Raw genomic sequence first — 15,999 nt, 5'->3', positions numbered from 1 at the left:
GGGCTCGAAGGGCCTTTTATAAAACTTCGGCAGGAGGCGAAGAAAACAGGATATTTATGGGAGTCCAAAAGGATCATTATGTCCACGCAAACTCTAAATACACATTTTTCCTTTCCCTTAGCCTTGGTCAGTCTCCGGAGCAGTTTCTCCCCCAGACCACCTCCAACATCATCTGTATTTCCGCACTCTGGGCCAATCTAGCATCCCTCGTTCGCTTTTCCACCGCCCTATCCAATCGTAGGTGAGTTCCTGGTTAGTTCCCGGAGTGCCTTGCGGCTGTAATGGCTGCTCCCAGCCGTCGCGCGGCTACGCTGTTTCGGGCGGTGTCAGGGGTCCGGCAGTTGGGCACCAATGCCGCGAGGGAGCGGGGGGTCCGGCTCTCCTCGCTCTTTGACTGTCAGCGGAGGTGCGTGTCCTGTTTCGCGGGCGCCGCCTTCTCTGGTCCCCGCCTGTCCTCTGCCTCTCGCCGTTATGGCCAGAGCTCAGCCTTGGAACGCTTCCTTGGACTCTCTCAGCCAGACAGTTCGTTGACTTCTCACCCTCCCGGCGTGTCTATGCACAGAGGTAAAGCGCCCAGATAGGCTTGTCCCAGACTGTCACCGTTTTAGCGAAAACGTGAAACTTCTGGGTCTGGGAAACTCCTCAGTCCCTGGGGATATCATCTTTGGTCCTATATTATGGAAAACGATCATGAGGCCCCGAGAGAAAGGCGAGCCTTGGAGTATCTCACAGGGGAGAGATACCACGTTCTAAGAGTTGGGAGCCAGAGGGAACCAATGTGGTCACAATCAGAGACACTCACAAAGAGCAGGAGATTGAAGGGACACGGGCAGGGCAGAATTGTGGCTCTCTGTCCCGAAATGGGAAGCGAACTGGATCCAATAAGTGCCCCATCTCCTTGTCAAGAGACTGAGTTACACCTAGGAAATAGCACCCTCTGTTTCTCAAGTAGCAGAGACTACACTCTGGTAGCAGGCTGGACACAGAAACTGGTCATGGTAATGCAGTATTATAAGAAACTAATACTTAAAAGCACTGAGAAAGCTTGCAGAGCCTTTATAACACCCTTAGTAGGGTGAGATTGTCTGAGCTGGAGGGATTTCTGACTTTATCTGTTCTGGCTGTGCTTTCACACATGTACACATGTACATACATTTATCAGGGACAACTACACAGTACAATTCCACACAGTAATTGAGTATTAAATGCCAGGGATTGTGTTGATAGTTTTTGCAAAAGTGCCAATCGTCAGAAGGTTTTAAGTAGGCATTGTTAATATTATCTCCCATTTTACAGGTGAGAAAACTAAGGAGCTTAGAGAAGTTAGAGAATTTGAGAAAATCATATAAACAAATGAATGGGCAAACTAAGTCTCAAAGCCAGGTCTCAGCTTCAACCTGGTACACTAAGCTTGTATTCCCTATTTCCTTTGTGGGCCAGTAGGACTGAGTACCTGAGAGGGGATCCATATTGCATTACCTGTCGCTTCCTTCCTGTCCCTACCCAACGCACAGATGAGCAGGATCTCCTATTGGTCCATCATCCCAACATGCCTGAGAACCCCCGGGTCCTACGAGTCGTCATCCTGGGTGCCCCGAATGCAGGGAAGTCAACACTCTCCAACCAGCTGCTGGGTCGGAAAGTACTGCATCTTTGACACCCCCTCCTACCCCGCCCCTTTCATCTGTCACTTTTTTCTGTTTTTTCATGAATTGTTCCACAGTGATCTGGGAACTCAGTTGGGACTTCTTTGTTTTTGGCAGGTGTTCCCTGTCTCCAAGAAGGTGCACACCACTCGCTGCCAAGCTCTGGGGGTCATCACGGAGAAAGAGGCCCAGGTGGTGGGTACCTTCAAAGGAAGTCAAGCAAACTGAACAGTGGGTGAACTTAAGAGGATCTCCCTTACAGTTAGACCTGAACAAAATGTTTAGATTCACTTTTTTTTTTTTAAGATTTATTTATTTATTTATTTATTTGACACAGAGAGAGAGAGAGATCACAAGTAGGCAGAGCAGCTGGCAGAGAGAGAGGGGGAAGCAGGCTCCCCACTGAGCAGAGAGCCCTATGAGGGGCTCGATCCCAGGACCCTGTGATCATGACCTGAGCCAAAGGCAGAGGCTTAACCCACTGAGCCACCCAGGCACGCTGAGATTCACTTTTCTGAGGGAAGGGGGTCTCCTCTTTCATTAGGCCTAGTGCAGTTCTCTCTACTTTACACCCTCTGGCTTCTAGTCAGAAAGATCTATTTCCCTCTTTACTCCTTCCTAATCTTCCATATATTCACAGTCATCATCTTTCTCTTAGATCCTGCCTAGAATTAAAACAAAGCTGAAGGGTAAAAATCTGAAGTCATCCTGTCCTGGAGTGGGTGCAGTTTTCTGACATCAGTGGTGGCCTTTCTCTCACTTGCTAGTCCTAATCGCTCCATCTTGGGGGGTGGGCATCTCTCTTTCCTGATTTTAGATTCTACTTGACACCCCTGGCCTCATCAGCCCTGTTAAACAGAAAAGGTAATAGCTATGGAAACAGGTTTGTAGAGGGAAAGGTGTGAGGAGAAGGTGGGGAGATTCCACCATAAGGTCTGGAAAACCCTCTTATCATACCCTATCCCTCATTAGGAGTATATCAGTCATAAGACCCTTTCTGACCTATGTTTGTCTGTCCCTCAGGCACCATCTGGAGCTTTCTTTGTTGGAAGATCCATGGAAGAGCATGGAATCTGCTGATCTGGGTTAGATTCATGATGGGAATCTGAAGCCCAATTTACATGGTCACGGTCTCTTGTTCCTGGTAGTTTGGGGGATGGGGGTTGACCCAGAGCCCATATCATGGACATTTTGGAGGGGTGGGGAGAAGAGTTGTCATATATTTGTCTTGCTCCCCACCCTGCCAACTTCTAGTTGTGGTCCTTGTGGATGTCTCAGACAAGTGGACTCGGAACCAGCTCAGCCCCCAGGTGCTCCAGTGCCTGACTCAGTTCTCCCAAGTCCCTAGCATCCTTGTCATGAACAAGGTGAGCACCACCTACTTGATGAAGGGGTCTTCTCTCCTCTGTGGGGCCCATCTCTCTGACCACACACCCTTTGCCCATCTTCCACGCCCAGGTAGATTGCCTGAAGCAGAAGTCCATTCTTTTGGAGCTCACAGCAGCCCTTACCAAAGGTGTGGTCAATGGCAAGAAGCTCAAGATGAGGCAGGCCCTTCCCTCACAGCCTGGCACTCCTTGCCCCAGCCCAGCAGCTGAGGGCCCAAAAACACAGTCTGTGGGAGGCCCTCAGAGGATCGGTTGGCCCCACTTCCAGGAGATCTTCATGTTGTCAGCCCTAAGCCAAGAGGATGTGAAAACACTAAAGGTCAGTTAGCCTTGACCGGAGCCTGGCCTTTGATTTCTACCATGTGAAGACAGGCCTCGGAGTTCCTCCTGGTAGTGAGAGTGAGTAGGAAAGTCTTGGTTGGGACTGAGCTGCCCACCTGTCCCTCTCTGTACCCACAGCAATACCTCCTGGCACAGGCCCGGCCAGGACCCTGGGAATTCCACAGTGGAGTCCTCACTAGCCAGACGCCTGAGGAGATCTGTGCCAACATCATCCGAGAGAAGCTCCTAGAGCACCTGCCCCAGGAGATTCCCTACAGTGTGCAGCAGGTGTGGGCACAGTGAAGGAATTTGGGGGCTCTTCACCAGGCACAGCACCTAGGACCAGACACATGGGGCCTGGAGAGCTAGGAATGTGGGTCCGTCTGACTAATCATGATGTCTCCCTGTGCAGAGGACAGTGATGTGGGAGGAAGGGCCAAGCGGGGAGCTGGTGATCGAACAGAAGCTTCTGGTGCTCAAAGAATCTCATGTGGTAAGCCGGGTTAGGCTTGGAGAAAGGACCAGGGCATTAGGCAAGGGTCTTCCTCCACTGCTCAGGAGCCCCGAGAGCAGCCTTGTGTGTGTGTGTCTCTCTCTTTCTCACCCCACCCTCAGAGGATCCTGATTGGTCCAAAGGGGCGCTTGATCTCCCAGATTGCACAGGAGGTGGGCCGAGATCTCATGGACATCTTCCTCTGCGATGTTCAGCTGCGGCTCTCTGTGAAGCTTCTCAGATGACTGCCCTCAGCTGCCTCTCCCATGGCATCCCAGCCTAAGCTGGTGTCAGGAGCCACTGACCAGGATGGCCCCTGCCCAGGGATGGGGACTGGTGAGAGGCATGGGCACTGCCTGATGGACTGACTGGCTGGCATGGCCTTAGTGAGTCTGCCTAGCCCCTGCCTGACCACATCTGTTGGTGGAAGAAACTTAGCTCAGTTACGGGGTCGTGCCTCTGCCTGGGATTCCAGCTGCTGAGCTCTAGAAATTGGCTCTTCGGTAGGAACAATGTCACTCTGCTTCTGGCTGGCATCGAACCCAGAGTTTCTCCCTGAGTTGCCAGTTTTAGCAGAGAGGGCTTTTTCCTATCCCCTCAGTTCCTCTACCTTAAAGCCACGCATAAGGACTTGTGGGTCCTAAGGGAGATAGTGCCACTTGCCCCATCCCTCTCCCCAGTCTCGAATGCTAATAAAATTATAAGACAAGCATACTGGTTCTCATCTTTATTTCTTTAGAACAGGAAAGAGAAAACCCATTCCCTCACCCCCAACCTGTTGTCTGAGCTGGAGTCTCCCTCCCTTCCAGTGATCTGCTCCAGGGTCCTGAGCTCTCTTCTTGACACGTATTCTGGGTACAGCAAGAGAACCGTTACCATTACTAAACTCAGTAATGGTAACGGTTTCCTCGCCATCCCCAAGCGTCCTGGTGGTCAGCAGGCTGTGATAGGCTGGGCGGCGAGCCTGGTGGGTTTGCAGCATCCCCTGCCCTCCTCATCTGGCTCCAGAGCTGTGGGGACCCGGACTAGTACATCATCTATACTGTAGTATCTCATTGCAAACTTACAGTATATGATGATATCCCAGCCAGGGCCCCGCAGCAGGCACAGGGAGCATGGCTTGGAGAGCACTGAGGCAGGGAGAGACACGGGCTGGGAGCAGAGCAGGACCAGTCAGTGCTGGACATGCAGCACTCCCCACTCCCTGCTCCATAGCTTCTGAGCCAACAGCTCCTTGATGGCTGTGGTCAAGGTCAGGTAAGGAAGGGGCCTGGCCGGGAGAACCCTGCAGAGCTAGGGTCTGTTGAGATCTCCCTGGGGACCCAGTGTCAGAATTAAAGAAGCCAGAGATCCCATGATGAGGCAGAAGTTTCCCTCAGGTCAGACCAACAAGTAGACAGGCCCAGGAGAGGGTACTCACCTGGAGCTGGAACTGAAGACGGGGAGGCCTTCAGGGGTGAGGAGGCCCTGACCCTGCCTCTCAAGCTGCCCGCCTTTTAATCCACTGGCCCCTCCCTTGGGTGGGACACTTTCCCTGGGTTCTAGAAAGCCCAGCCTCTTAACCCTTTCCCTACTGGGCTCCTTGGAACAAGGGTGACTGGTCACTCTATCTAGTAGGCCCTTTCTCCCATAGACTTTATGGACCTTTCTAAGGCTAGGGTCTACCTTTCAGTCCTGTCCCCTTGAAGTCGATCATCTGTCTGCCAGGCCTGGGAGGAGGAAGGACAGCCTCATCCCATCCTTTAGGCTTTCATTGTCAGCCATAGCTAGGTGCCAGTTGTTTCGGCCATGGCACTAGTGTGATGGCAGTGGAAATGTTAGTTGAATCCTATAAAGTAGGAAGGGTCCTGAAAGCTGGATTCCTGAGGCAAGCTCTGGCTTAAATTTCAGTTCCTGGGCCCCTGCCTATGTTTATGCAGAGCCCAAGGAGGATAGACCTAGGCTACCTCTGCCATGCAAGCTCCCCTGGGTAGAGGGGTCCTCTGCTGGGTCATTTGAGGGCAGGGGGATTCAAGCTCTTCTGAGAGCCAGCATAAGAACAGGTAGGGGCCTGTTGAGTGCTAAGCCACTTACAGTGAGAGCCTGGCAGTATTCAGTGCAAGATTCTTCGTGTAGAGACTTCTCAGAAAGCCGGCGGGGGGAGGGGTCTGTTTATTTCATTTTATTTTATTTACTTCCCCCCCAAGATTTTATTTATTTGAGAGAGAGAGTGAGAAAGAGCACCAGAGGTGAGAGGATCCGAAGGAGAAGCAGACTCCCCACTGAACTGGGAGTGTGATGTGGGACTCATCCCAGGACTCCAGGATCATGACCTGAGCTGAAGGCAGTTTGCCCAACCAACTGAGCCACCCAGGCGCCCCTGATTTTTAAAGATTTATTTATCTGAGAGAGAGAGAGAGAGAGCATGTGCTTGTGATGTGGGGGCAGGTGGTGGGACTAGAGGGATGCAGGGTAGGAGGATCTAAGGAAGAGGAAGAGACTCTCAAGCAGATTCCCAGCTGAGTGCAGAGCCCAGTGCAGGGCTCAACCCCACAACCCTAGGATCACACCCTGAGCTGGAACCAAGAGTTGGACACACAACCGACTGAGCCCCCCAGGCGCCCTGCAACTGTTATTTTAGACCCCACATTCTGGGAGACACATCTGCTGCTCGGCTCCCTCCCCTTCTCCATCCTAGACAATCTGGTCTGTGTGCTGGGAGGCAGTTAGACCCCAACTCAGCAGGGGCAGATGGGGCCAAGATGGGGAGTGGGAGGAGAGACCAAACCTTTTGGTTCCTGGGAGATGTTCTGCTTCTTGCTGCCACAGAATGTTGGCACATGCTCTTCCCCCTGGTTTTGGTTTTGGTATTTATTTATTTTTAAAGATTTTATTTATCCATTTGTCAGAGAGGCAGAGTGGCAGGCAGAGGCAGAGGGAGAAGCAGGCTCCCCACGGAGCAAGGAGCCTGATGCAGGACTTGATTTCAGGACGCTGGGGTCATGACCAGAGCCGAAGGCAGCTGCTTAACCATCTGAGCCACCCAGGCATCCTGGTTTTTGTTTTTAATCTTTTTTTTTTAAACTGTATTTTTTAAGATTTTATTTATTTAATTGACAGAGATCACAAGTAGGCAGAGAGAGAGAGGAGGAAGCAGGCTCCCCGCCGAGCAGAGAGCCCAATGTGGTATTTGATCCCAGGACCCTGGGATCATGACCCGAGCTGAAGGCAGAGGCTTTAACCCACTGAGCCACCCAGGCGCACCTAGTTTTTATTTTTTATTTGAGAGAGTGCAGACCAAGAGAGAGAGATCATGAGCCAGGAGGAGGGGCAGAGGGAGAGGAAAAAGCTGACTCCCCACTGAGCAGGGAACCCCTACACAGGACTCGATCCCAGGACCCTGAGATCATGACCTGAGCCAGACACTTAACTGACTGAGCCACCCAGGTGCCACTGTTTTTGTGGGGTTTTTTTTAGATTTTGTTTTTTTAAGATCTCTATAGCCAACAAGAAGCTTGAACTTACAAAACCAAGATCAAAAGTTGCATGCCTGCCTGACTGAGGCAGCCAGGCACCCTGCTCTTCCCTCTGGCACAATCTTCGCTCTTTTATCATCTAGTTAACTCCTGTTCCTCTTCATATGTAAGTAACACTTCAGCAGGGAAGTCTTCTCTGGCTGGTTAAATCTCCCTATTATGGGCTCGTTTATTTGTGTGATTAATCATTTAGGCAAATAATCACAGAGGCCTGGTTGTTGGCCGATCCTGTCAAATGTCTGACAGGGAGCTAAACTGTTGATGTGATGTGGGAGAGGAGAAAAACTTTGGCCTGGGGAGGAAGGCAGACAAAATTGTAGCTCTTAGGCAAGTCTTTTTCTCCCAGACCCTTCCTGTTCTCCATGTAGACAGTAATAGCCATCCCCAGTCCAGAGCTGGGAACTCGGTGACTAGCTACCTGCAAAGCACTTAGCCAAATGAAGTAGCCAAATGTCCCTCATGGAATATTCTCGAAAGCTGCTCAAGGCCATTGAGAGCCCAGGTTTAGAAATAAAGGGCCCTGGGACAATAGGCTGGCTCAGTAAGTGAGGCATGTGACTCTTGACCTTGGGGTTGTAAGTTCAAGCCCCACACTGAGTGTAAAGATTGCTTAAAATAGGGAGTACTGGGTGGCTCAGTGGGTTAAGCATCTGCCTTTGGTTCAGGTCATGATCCCAGGGTCCTGGGATGGAGCCCTGCATCGGCTTCCTTGTCGATAGGGAGCCTGCTTCTCCCTCTGCTCCCTGCTCATACTGTCCCTATCTCTATCTCTCTCTCTCTCTCAAATAGATAAAATATTTTGAAAAATAAATAAAATCTTGAAAGAAAAGAAAGAGAGAGAGGAAGGAAGGGAGGGAGAGAAAGGAAGGAAGGAAGCAATTATAGGCCCCGAATGACAGTCCGTCTCCTGCATCCAGCTCTGTGTCCTTGGACCGAGAACTCTCAGGTTCAGTTTTCTTGTATGTCCAATGGGAGCAATCCATACCTAGCTCCTGTGGGGGTGACCAGGGTCATGGCAGTGCTCATCAAACTCCCAGGTTGTGCACCTGTGGAACCAATGTCCATGTCCTTCCCTCTTTCCTCTGTCTCACTCATTAGCTGTGTGACTAGAGGCAAAGTGCCACTTCTTTGGGCTTTGCTGTTAACACATAGTTCACCAAGTTGTAAGAACTGAGAAATATGTCTGAGAAACCTTCCTGGCCCTCTAGCCAGGTGAGAAATTATCATATGTCTGCTCCTTGCTCACTTTCCTGTCCTGCGACCCCTCTTACCTCACCTATTCTACTCAGAAACCTCACAAGCAGGTCAGGCTCCTTTACCAGAGTAAAGGCTTCATGCACTGAAGCCAAGATTTATGCCACTCATTGCCTAGGCTCCTGCCTGGTCCTCGCTTAGTCCTAAGACCAAAGGTGGACATGGGCAGAAACCAGGGGTCCTGAGGGTAAAACAGAGATATCTCAGCCCGCCAGAGATTCTGAGGCTGTGGCCCTGGCTGGGGTGGAGAGTGCTCTCATGAGGGTGTGGGCTGGAGTAGAGTCTGAGCCTGGGTGGGGTATTCTGGGGACCATGATAAGCAGCCTTGAGACTATCAGGGTGGTGGCCCTTCTTATCAGAAGCCTGCAGATGGCACAGTAGGACCTGGGGACACTTCCCGCCCAGAGCTGTCTCCTGGATGGCCCCCCTTCCATCCCTTTGCCTCCTTAGAGCCCTTCGGGAAGTCATATATGGAGACTCTGCCCCTTCTCCCCGGCCAGCATGGGGGTGGGGGATACAATCCATTTCCTTGGGTCTGGTCTTGCATTCTAAATTTTATTTATTTATTTGAGAGAGGAAGCACAAGCAGCGGGAGCAACACAGAGAGAGAGAGAGAGAGAGAGGGAGAAGGCAGAGCTCGATCTGAGGACTCTGGGATCATGACCCAAGCCAAAGGGAGACACTTAAATGACTGAGCCACCCAGGCGCCCATGACCTTGCATTCTAACAACTGTTGCTTCAGATCAGGAGTTCCATGGCTCTCCTGAGGCCAGTGTGGACTGGTCTGGGACCTTGACCTTCTCATGTCTAATTCCAGTCCCTGCATGGACAGCAGCTTCGAGCCCTTGACGCTTATTTTGATCTTCTTTGGCTGAAATCCTTAAACAGTACGGTGAATGACAAAGTTAGGGAGGGTCAGATCTGCAAGAATCCTTCAAAATCATGGAATTTGAGTAATCCATTCATAGAGGAGAGGAAGCCAAGGCGCAGAGAAGGGGAATGAATCACCCCCAAAGCCTCAGGGTTCTGTCCACCTCTCCACACCTAGGAACCCATGTACAGCAAGGCAGGTACTCCCAGATATACAGACACATATAGCATGTGGAACAGACACACATGTACACCCCACACATGTGCAATGCCTGCAGATACACAGACACACAGAAATACACAGCGCACATATAAAAAAAAAAGTCAGGTAGTAAAATTGCTCTTAATTCCCTCTTCCTCACTCTTTGAAGTTCCATGGAGTTGACAGTTGTGCACAAAGATGGTGGCCAAGTCACAGGGTCACTAGTGTCCCACTCACAGTACAATCAGCAGCAAAACTCATCCTGGAACCAAGGACTAAATGAGAAGTTCTGGGAGGTTCTTGCTTTCTGTTTTGCTTTACCTACAGGGGATCCAAAGCGAGAGCCTGGTACAGTCCTAGGAGTTCAGCAGGTATAAGAAAGAAAAGCTGAAACACGGTTCTAACCTCCACTCTCTCTGTGATGGACTGGGGCTTGAGATCTAGGGGAACTATCAGAGATGACAGCTTGGTTTCATCGTGGCCAACCTGTGAAGCTTCCCCTAACCCTCCCCGACACCTGCTCCCTTGTGTCCAGGCTTTGAACCTGCTCTGTTTCCCGCATCACATGGAGAATTCATCTGATCCCTTATTTGTCCCCAGTTACCCTGGGAGCAGGCACCTTTGGAATCTTCTCTGTGGCCCCCACAGCCCTTAGGGTCTTGTCCTGCAAGGTGCTCAGAGGACACATTTGCACGGAAAAGACGCTGCCCCTGCAGATGGTGTTCCACGAGCACGCGAGTTCCTGCCATGCGCCCTCGCACTCTCTGTGCCTTTCAGCCCCATGAGCAAGTGTACGTGTTGAAGATCAAATAGGCACAGTGGAGTCCTAGCCCTGGCTTCTGGGGGACTTTGCCAATGTCCGTCCATCAGTCTCCAAAAGGTGACTACATGCCAATTTTATTTGTTTGGTAAAGATTTTATTTTCAAGTAATCTCTATATCCAGTGTGGGGCTCAAAGTCATGACCCTGAGGTGGCTCAGTGGGTTGGAGCCTCTGCCTTCGGCTCAGGTCCTGATCCCAGGGTCCTGGAATCGAGCCCCACATCGGGCTCTCTGCTCAGCGGGGAGCCTGCTCCCCCCGCCCCGCCTGCCTCTCTGCCTACTTCTCTGTCAAATAAATAAATTTTTTAAAAAATTAAAAAAAAAAAAAAAAAGAGTCACGCACTCTGCTGACTGAGCCAGCCAGGCGCCCTTATGGGCCAATTTTATCGTAGAGAAATTGAGGCTCCTGGAGTACACGCATGGCCTGCGTGAGCAAGTATATTGGGAGATGACTCAGGACTTCAGTTCTGTTCTCCAGACCCCAGGCCCCAGGCTTTGTGCACAAGCTTGCTATGAATGAGGTGGATTTTGTGTGTGTCTCTGTGGGGACTTTTTGAGGTTTTTTTTTTTAAAGATTTTATGTATGTATGTATGTATGTGTATATATTTTTAAAAATTTTACTTATTTATTTGAGAGAGAGTGAGAGAAAGCATGAGAGGGGAGAAGGTCAGAGGGAGAGGCAGACTCCCCTTGGAGCTGGGAGCCTGATGCGGGACTCGATCCTGGGACTCCAGGATCACGACCTGTGCTGAAGGCAGTCGCTTAACCAACTGAGCCACCCAGGCACCCCTATTTATTTATTTGAGAGAGAGAGAGCTTGAGTGGGGTGAGGGGCAGAGGGAGAAGCAGACCCCCTGCTGAGCAGGGAGCCCCATGCAGGACTCAATCCCAGGACCCCAAGATCATGACCTGAGCCGAAGGCAGATGCTTAACTGACTGAGCCACCCAGACACCCCCAACTTCTTGAGTTTCAAAGGAAAGAGAATCAGACCTGAGTTTTGGCACTTACCAGTGATATGTTTCTGAGCCTGTTGTCTCATTGCTCTGAGCCGTGGTCTCCCCATCTCTAAAACGGGGATGACAGGGGCACCTGGGTGGCTCAGTGGGTTAAGCCTCTGCCTTCGGCTCAGGTCATGATCTCAGGGTCCTGGGATCGAGCCCCGCGTTGGGCTCTCTGCTCGGCAGGGAGTCTGCTTCCCCCTCTCTCTCTGTTAACCTCTCTGCCTACTTGTGATCTCTCTCTGTCAAATAAATAAAATTAAAAAACAAATGGGGATGACAGTAATACCCACCCCACAAGACCCTGGGAAAGATTCGGTGAATGAATGTGTGTGAAGCCTTAGGATGCCCTCCTCGCTCCCACTTGCTCTGATTCTCCCACCTGTCCAACCCCTTTTTGAACTTCATCCACAGCCGCTCCAGCCAAGCAATAATCCTCCCTCTTCTGGTTCCTGCCGTTTGTGGACCAGGCCCCTATGCGGGGTTCACCAGCCCTGGACTCCCACGCCATCCTTGGCTTGAACCAGAGCCTTAGCCTGTATAGTTCTGGGTTTATGCCTTTGAGTTGCTTTTCTTCCAGACCACCTGGCCCAGGGAGGGACTCAGAGCCCACAGGGAAAAGCACAGCTCCAGATTTGTCAGACCCTGGACTCCACTCCTCCCTGCTGGGTAGCCCCAGAGCTTGCCTACCCTTGGAGCCTTGGCTTCCTTATCAGATACATGGGCTTTAAACGGCTTCTTTTCCAGGATTGGTGTGCAGATGGAATGAGATAGTAGAGGTGGAAAGTTCTAGGTAGAGTCTGGCTCCCATATCCTAGGAGCTCCACAAATGTGGGATTTCTTCCCTCCTGGCTTTGCAGCGGCCTTTCCCTTCTGGCCCTCCCCAGTGTCTCAGGAACCATGGGCATGTGTGCTCGCTCAGACACCTATGCCGGTGCCCATAGTAGGGCACCCCTCACACCCCTGCCCAGACACACACTGAGTCAGAAATAGAAACTTCCCTGGGCGCCTGGGTGGCTTAGTTGGTTAAGCAGCTGCCTTCGGCTCAGGTCATGATTCCAGGGTCCTAGAATCGAGCCCCGCATCAGGCTCCCTGCTCAGCAGAGAGCCTGCTTCTCTCTCTCTCCCTCCGACTGCTGTTCTGCTTACTTGTGCTCTCTCTGTGTCATATAAACAAATAAAATCTTTAAAAAAAATTAAAAATTTTGGGGCGCCTGGGTGGCTCAGTGGGTTAAAGCCTCTGCCTTCAGCTCAGGTCATGATCCCAGGGTTCTGGGATCGAGCCCCACATCGGGCTCTCTGCTCAGTGGGGAGCCTGCTTCCTCCTCTCTCTCTCTCTCTCTCTACCTACTTGTGATCTCTGTCAAATAAATAAATAAAATCTTAAAAAAAAAAAAAAAAGAAATGGAAGTTTCCCAATCAACACCTCCCTAAGTCTGTTCATTTATCAGCTCCCACTTCCTAGTCTCTGGATCAGTGGGAACCCCCACGTTCAGACTTGGGCCTGACCTACGGTCTGCAGGCATAGTCCTGAAGGTGGCTATAGGGTGGGAAAGGATCCCCAGGGAGCCCGGGTGTCCCTCCTCAAATCCTTCCCGCCATCAGCCAGGCCCTTACTTCCCTCCCTGCCAGGACAACCTGTCCGCCTCACAGCTGCTGTGGAAGAGATAGGCAGCCTGGATTATCAGGCCAGACAAGGCTCTTTCTGACAGTTCCCCATGGCCTCCCCGCCCCCTGCAAGGCAAAGGTTACAGGGCCCTTAACTCCCTCTGTGCCGGGCCCTCAGGCCTAGGGACTGGGAAGAACAGGGAAGGGGGTAGGCCTCTGACCCCCCATAACCAGTTCCCAAGACCAGAATCATGAGCACAAGGAAGTGGGGGTACAGTATCACTTGTGTCCTCCAGGAGCCCAGTCTACACACTGGGCCCTCTCCAGCCCGTCCTGGATCCATGGCAGCCTAGGGAATGAAGGGACAACCCACCCCAGGGCAGGCCATTAAGGGCTTAGGCCAAAGGCTCTATACTCTCTACCTCTCTACTCCCCCTTCCCGAGGATGGTTCCAGGCTCTGGGGACCCCTGGCTTCAGCAAAGATCCTGATACATCATCCCTCTCCTTCCTCCCCCACATCATGGCTGCTTCCTCCTCTGCAGGATCCTTTAAGCCCTCCTCTACAGGATCCTTTAAGCCCTTTTCTTGCCAACTGCCTTTTTCCAGGTTGCTCCTGTCATCTCCTTGGGCTAGCCGCAGTCCCAGATATTAAGGCTAACCGAGACTGAGTCCTAGTCGGTCACCACTGCAACTCCCCCAGGCTTCCCTTTCCTGAAGTCCAGCAGGAAGGCATGAAAAGAGCAGGAGCATGGAGTCTGGGAGCCTGGCTTGCAGTCCTGGTTCAGGCTCCGACACCATGTGACTTGGGCAAGTTCCTTGAATTCCAGGCTCCGCTGTGTCCTCATTTGATAAAACAGAGGGCAGGAGCTCTTTTCACAGGGTTGACTTAGGGATTAAATGAGTTAAATATATATATATGTGTGTGTGTGTGTGTGTATACACATATACATGTATAATTTTAGTAATCAGCTAGAAAACAACATTAATATCTGAAAACATGGGGTGACTGGCTGGCTTACTTGGTAGACCATGCAATTCTTGATCTCACGGTTGTAAGTTTGAGCCCCATGTTGGGTGTAGAGATCACTTAAAAATAAAATACATAGGGGCACCTGGGTGGCTCAGTGGGTCAAAGCCTCTGCCTTCGGCTCAGGTCATGATCTCAGGGTCTTGGGATCGAGCCCCACATCGGGCTCTCTGCTCAGTGGGGAGCCTGTTTCCCCCTGTCTCTCTGCATGCCTCTCTGCCTACTTGCGATCTGTCAAATAAATAAAATCTTTAAAAAAATATATTTTAGGGACGCCTGGGTGGCTCAGTTGGTTAAGCGGCTGCCTTCGGCTCAGGTCATGATCCCAGCGTCCTGGGATCGAGTCCCACATCGGGCTCCTTGCTCGGCGGGGAGCCTGCTTCTCCCTCTGCCTCTGTCTGCCTGTGCTCGCTCGCTCTCTCTCTCCCTCTGTCTCTGACAAATAAATAAATAAAATCTTAAAAAAAAATAAAAAAATATATTTTAATATATATTATTTACTATACAATATTAATATATAATACTATATATATATTTTTTAAAGATTTTATTTATTTATTTGACAGAGATCCCAAGTAGGTGGAGAGGCAGGCAGAGAGAGGAGGAAGCAGGCTCCCCGCCAAGCAGAGAGCCCGATGTGGGGCTTGATCCCAGGACCCCGGGACCATGACCTGAGCCGAAGGCAGAGGCTTTAACCCACTGAGCCAACCAGGCGCCCCTACAAAATATATTTTAATATATTATATATATTTGTGTGTGGGGATGTGTGAGTAAAGCGATAGAAGTTTATTTTAAAGTAAGGATACAGAAAAAGCTCTAGAGTGAGAGGTGTCCCGACAGGGTTGCCCTAAAATATATTTTTTTAATGTTATTTATTTGAGATGAGGAGAGAGAGAGAGAGGACAAGCAGGGGGATCAGGAGAGAGAGAAGCACCAATGTGGGGCTCCAACCCAGGACTGTGAGATCATGACCTGAGCTGAAGGCAGACGCTTAACCAACCGAGCCACCCAGGTGCCCCAAAAGCAGTATATTACCAGACTATTCCCAGGAGCTTCCTGTGTCCTCTCTCAGTTGCTCCCCTTTTCCTGTCGAACGGTGACCTCCATCCTGACTTCTAATGCCATAGATTAGCTCTGCTTGCTTTTTGGACTTCAGATAATGGAATGATACACTATGTATTCTTTTGCCTAGTTTCTTTGGTTCAATGTTATGTTTGAAAGATTCAAATTGTTGTATGTATCAATAGTTCATTTTTATTACTACATGGCATTCAAAGTCATGAATATTCTACACTTTACTCATTCCATCTTTTTTTTTTTTTTTAAGATTTTATTTATTTATCTGACAGGCAGAGATCACAAGTAGGCAGAGAGGCAGGCAGAGAGAGAGGGAGGGAAGCAGGCTCCCTGCTGAGCAGAGAGCCCGATGTGGGGCTCAATCCCAGGACCCTGAGATCATGACCTGAGCCGAAGGCAGAGGCTTAACCCACTGAGCCACCATCTTTAAACAACTGGTTTGTTTGAATTTAGAGGCCATTATTGATAATACTGCTAAGAATATTCTCATATGGACATATATGTATATTTCTGTTGGGAGTGGAATGGTTGTGTCAAAAGATATGCTTGTGTTCAACGGTAGTAGATGCCATCAAATAGGTTTTCTTTTTAAAAAAGATTTTATTTATTTGACAGAGAGAGAGAGAGACAGCAAAAGAGGGAATACCGGCAGGGGAAGAAGGAGGGGGAGAAGCAGTCCTCCCACTGAGCAGGGACCCCGATGGGGGGCTTGATCCCAGGACCCCAGGATCATGACCTGAACTGAAGGTAGACACTTAACAACTGAGCCACCCAGG

The 15,999-nt window shown here is 50.5% G+C and overlaps 1 protein-coding gene across 1 annotated transcript; it reads left to right on the top strand.

Moving 5' to 3' along the window:
- The first annotated feature begins 270 nt into the window (after positions 1-270).
- On the top strand, positions 271-4,560 carry ERAL1 (Era like 12S mitochondrial rRNA chaperone 1). Its single transcript, XM_032845346.1, has 10 exons — positions 271-564; positions 1,515-1,642; positions 1,764-1,841; positions 2,464-2,510; positions 2,670-2,731; positions 2,901-3,013; positions 3,105-3,353; positions 3,494-3,643; positions 3,768-3,848; positions 3,971-4,560. The coding sequence occupies exons 1-10, from the start codon at positions 282-284 to the stop codon at positions 4,091-4,093; spliced, it is 1,314 nt and encodes a 437-aa protein (XP_032701237.1). The 5' UTR covers positions 271-281; the 3' UTR covers positions 4,094-4,560.
- Positions 4,561-15,999: the final 11,439 nt, after the last annotated feature.

This window comes from Lontra canadensis, unplaced genomic scaffold, assembly GCF_010015895.1.
Source record: "Lontra canadensis isolate GAN:19392208 unplaced genomic scaffold, GSC_riverotter_1.0 scaffold163, whole genome shotgun sequence".
In the NCBI taxonomy this organism is placed as follows: Eukaryota; Metazoa; Chordata; class Mammalia; order Carnivora; family Mustelidae; genus Lontra; species Lontra canadensis.
This window is presented reverse-complemented; position numbering and strand designations above follow the sequence as displayed.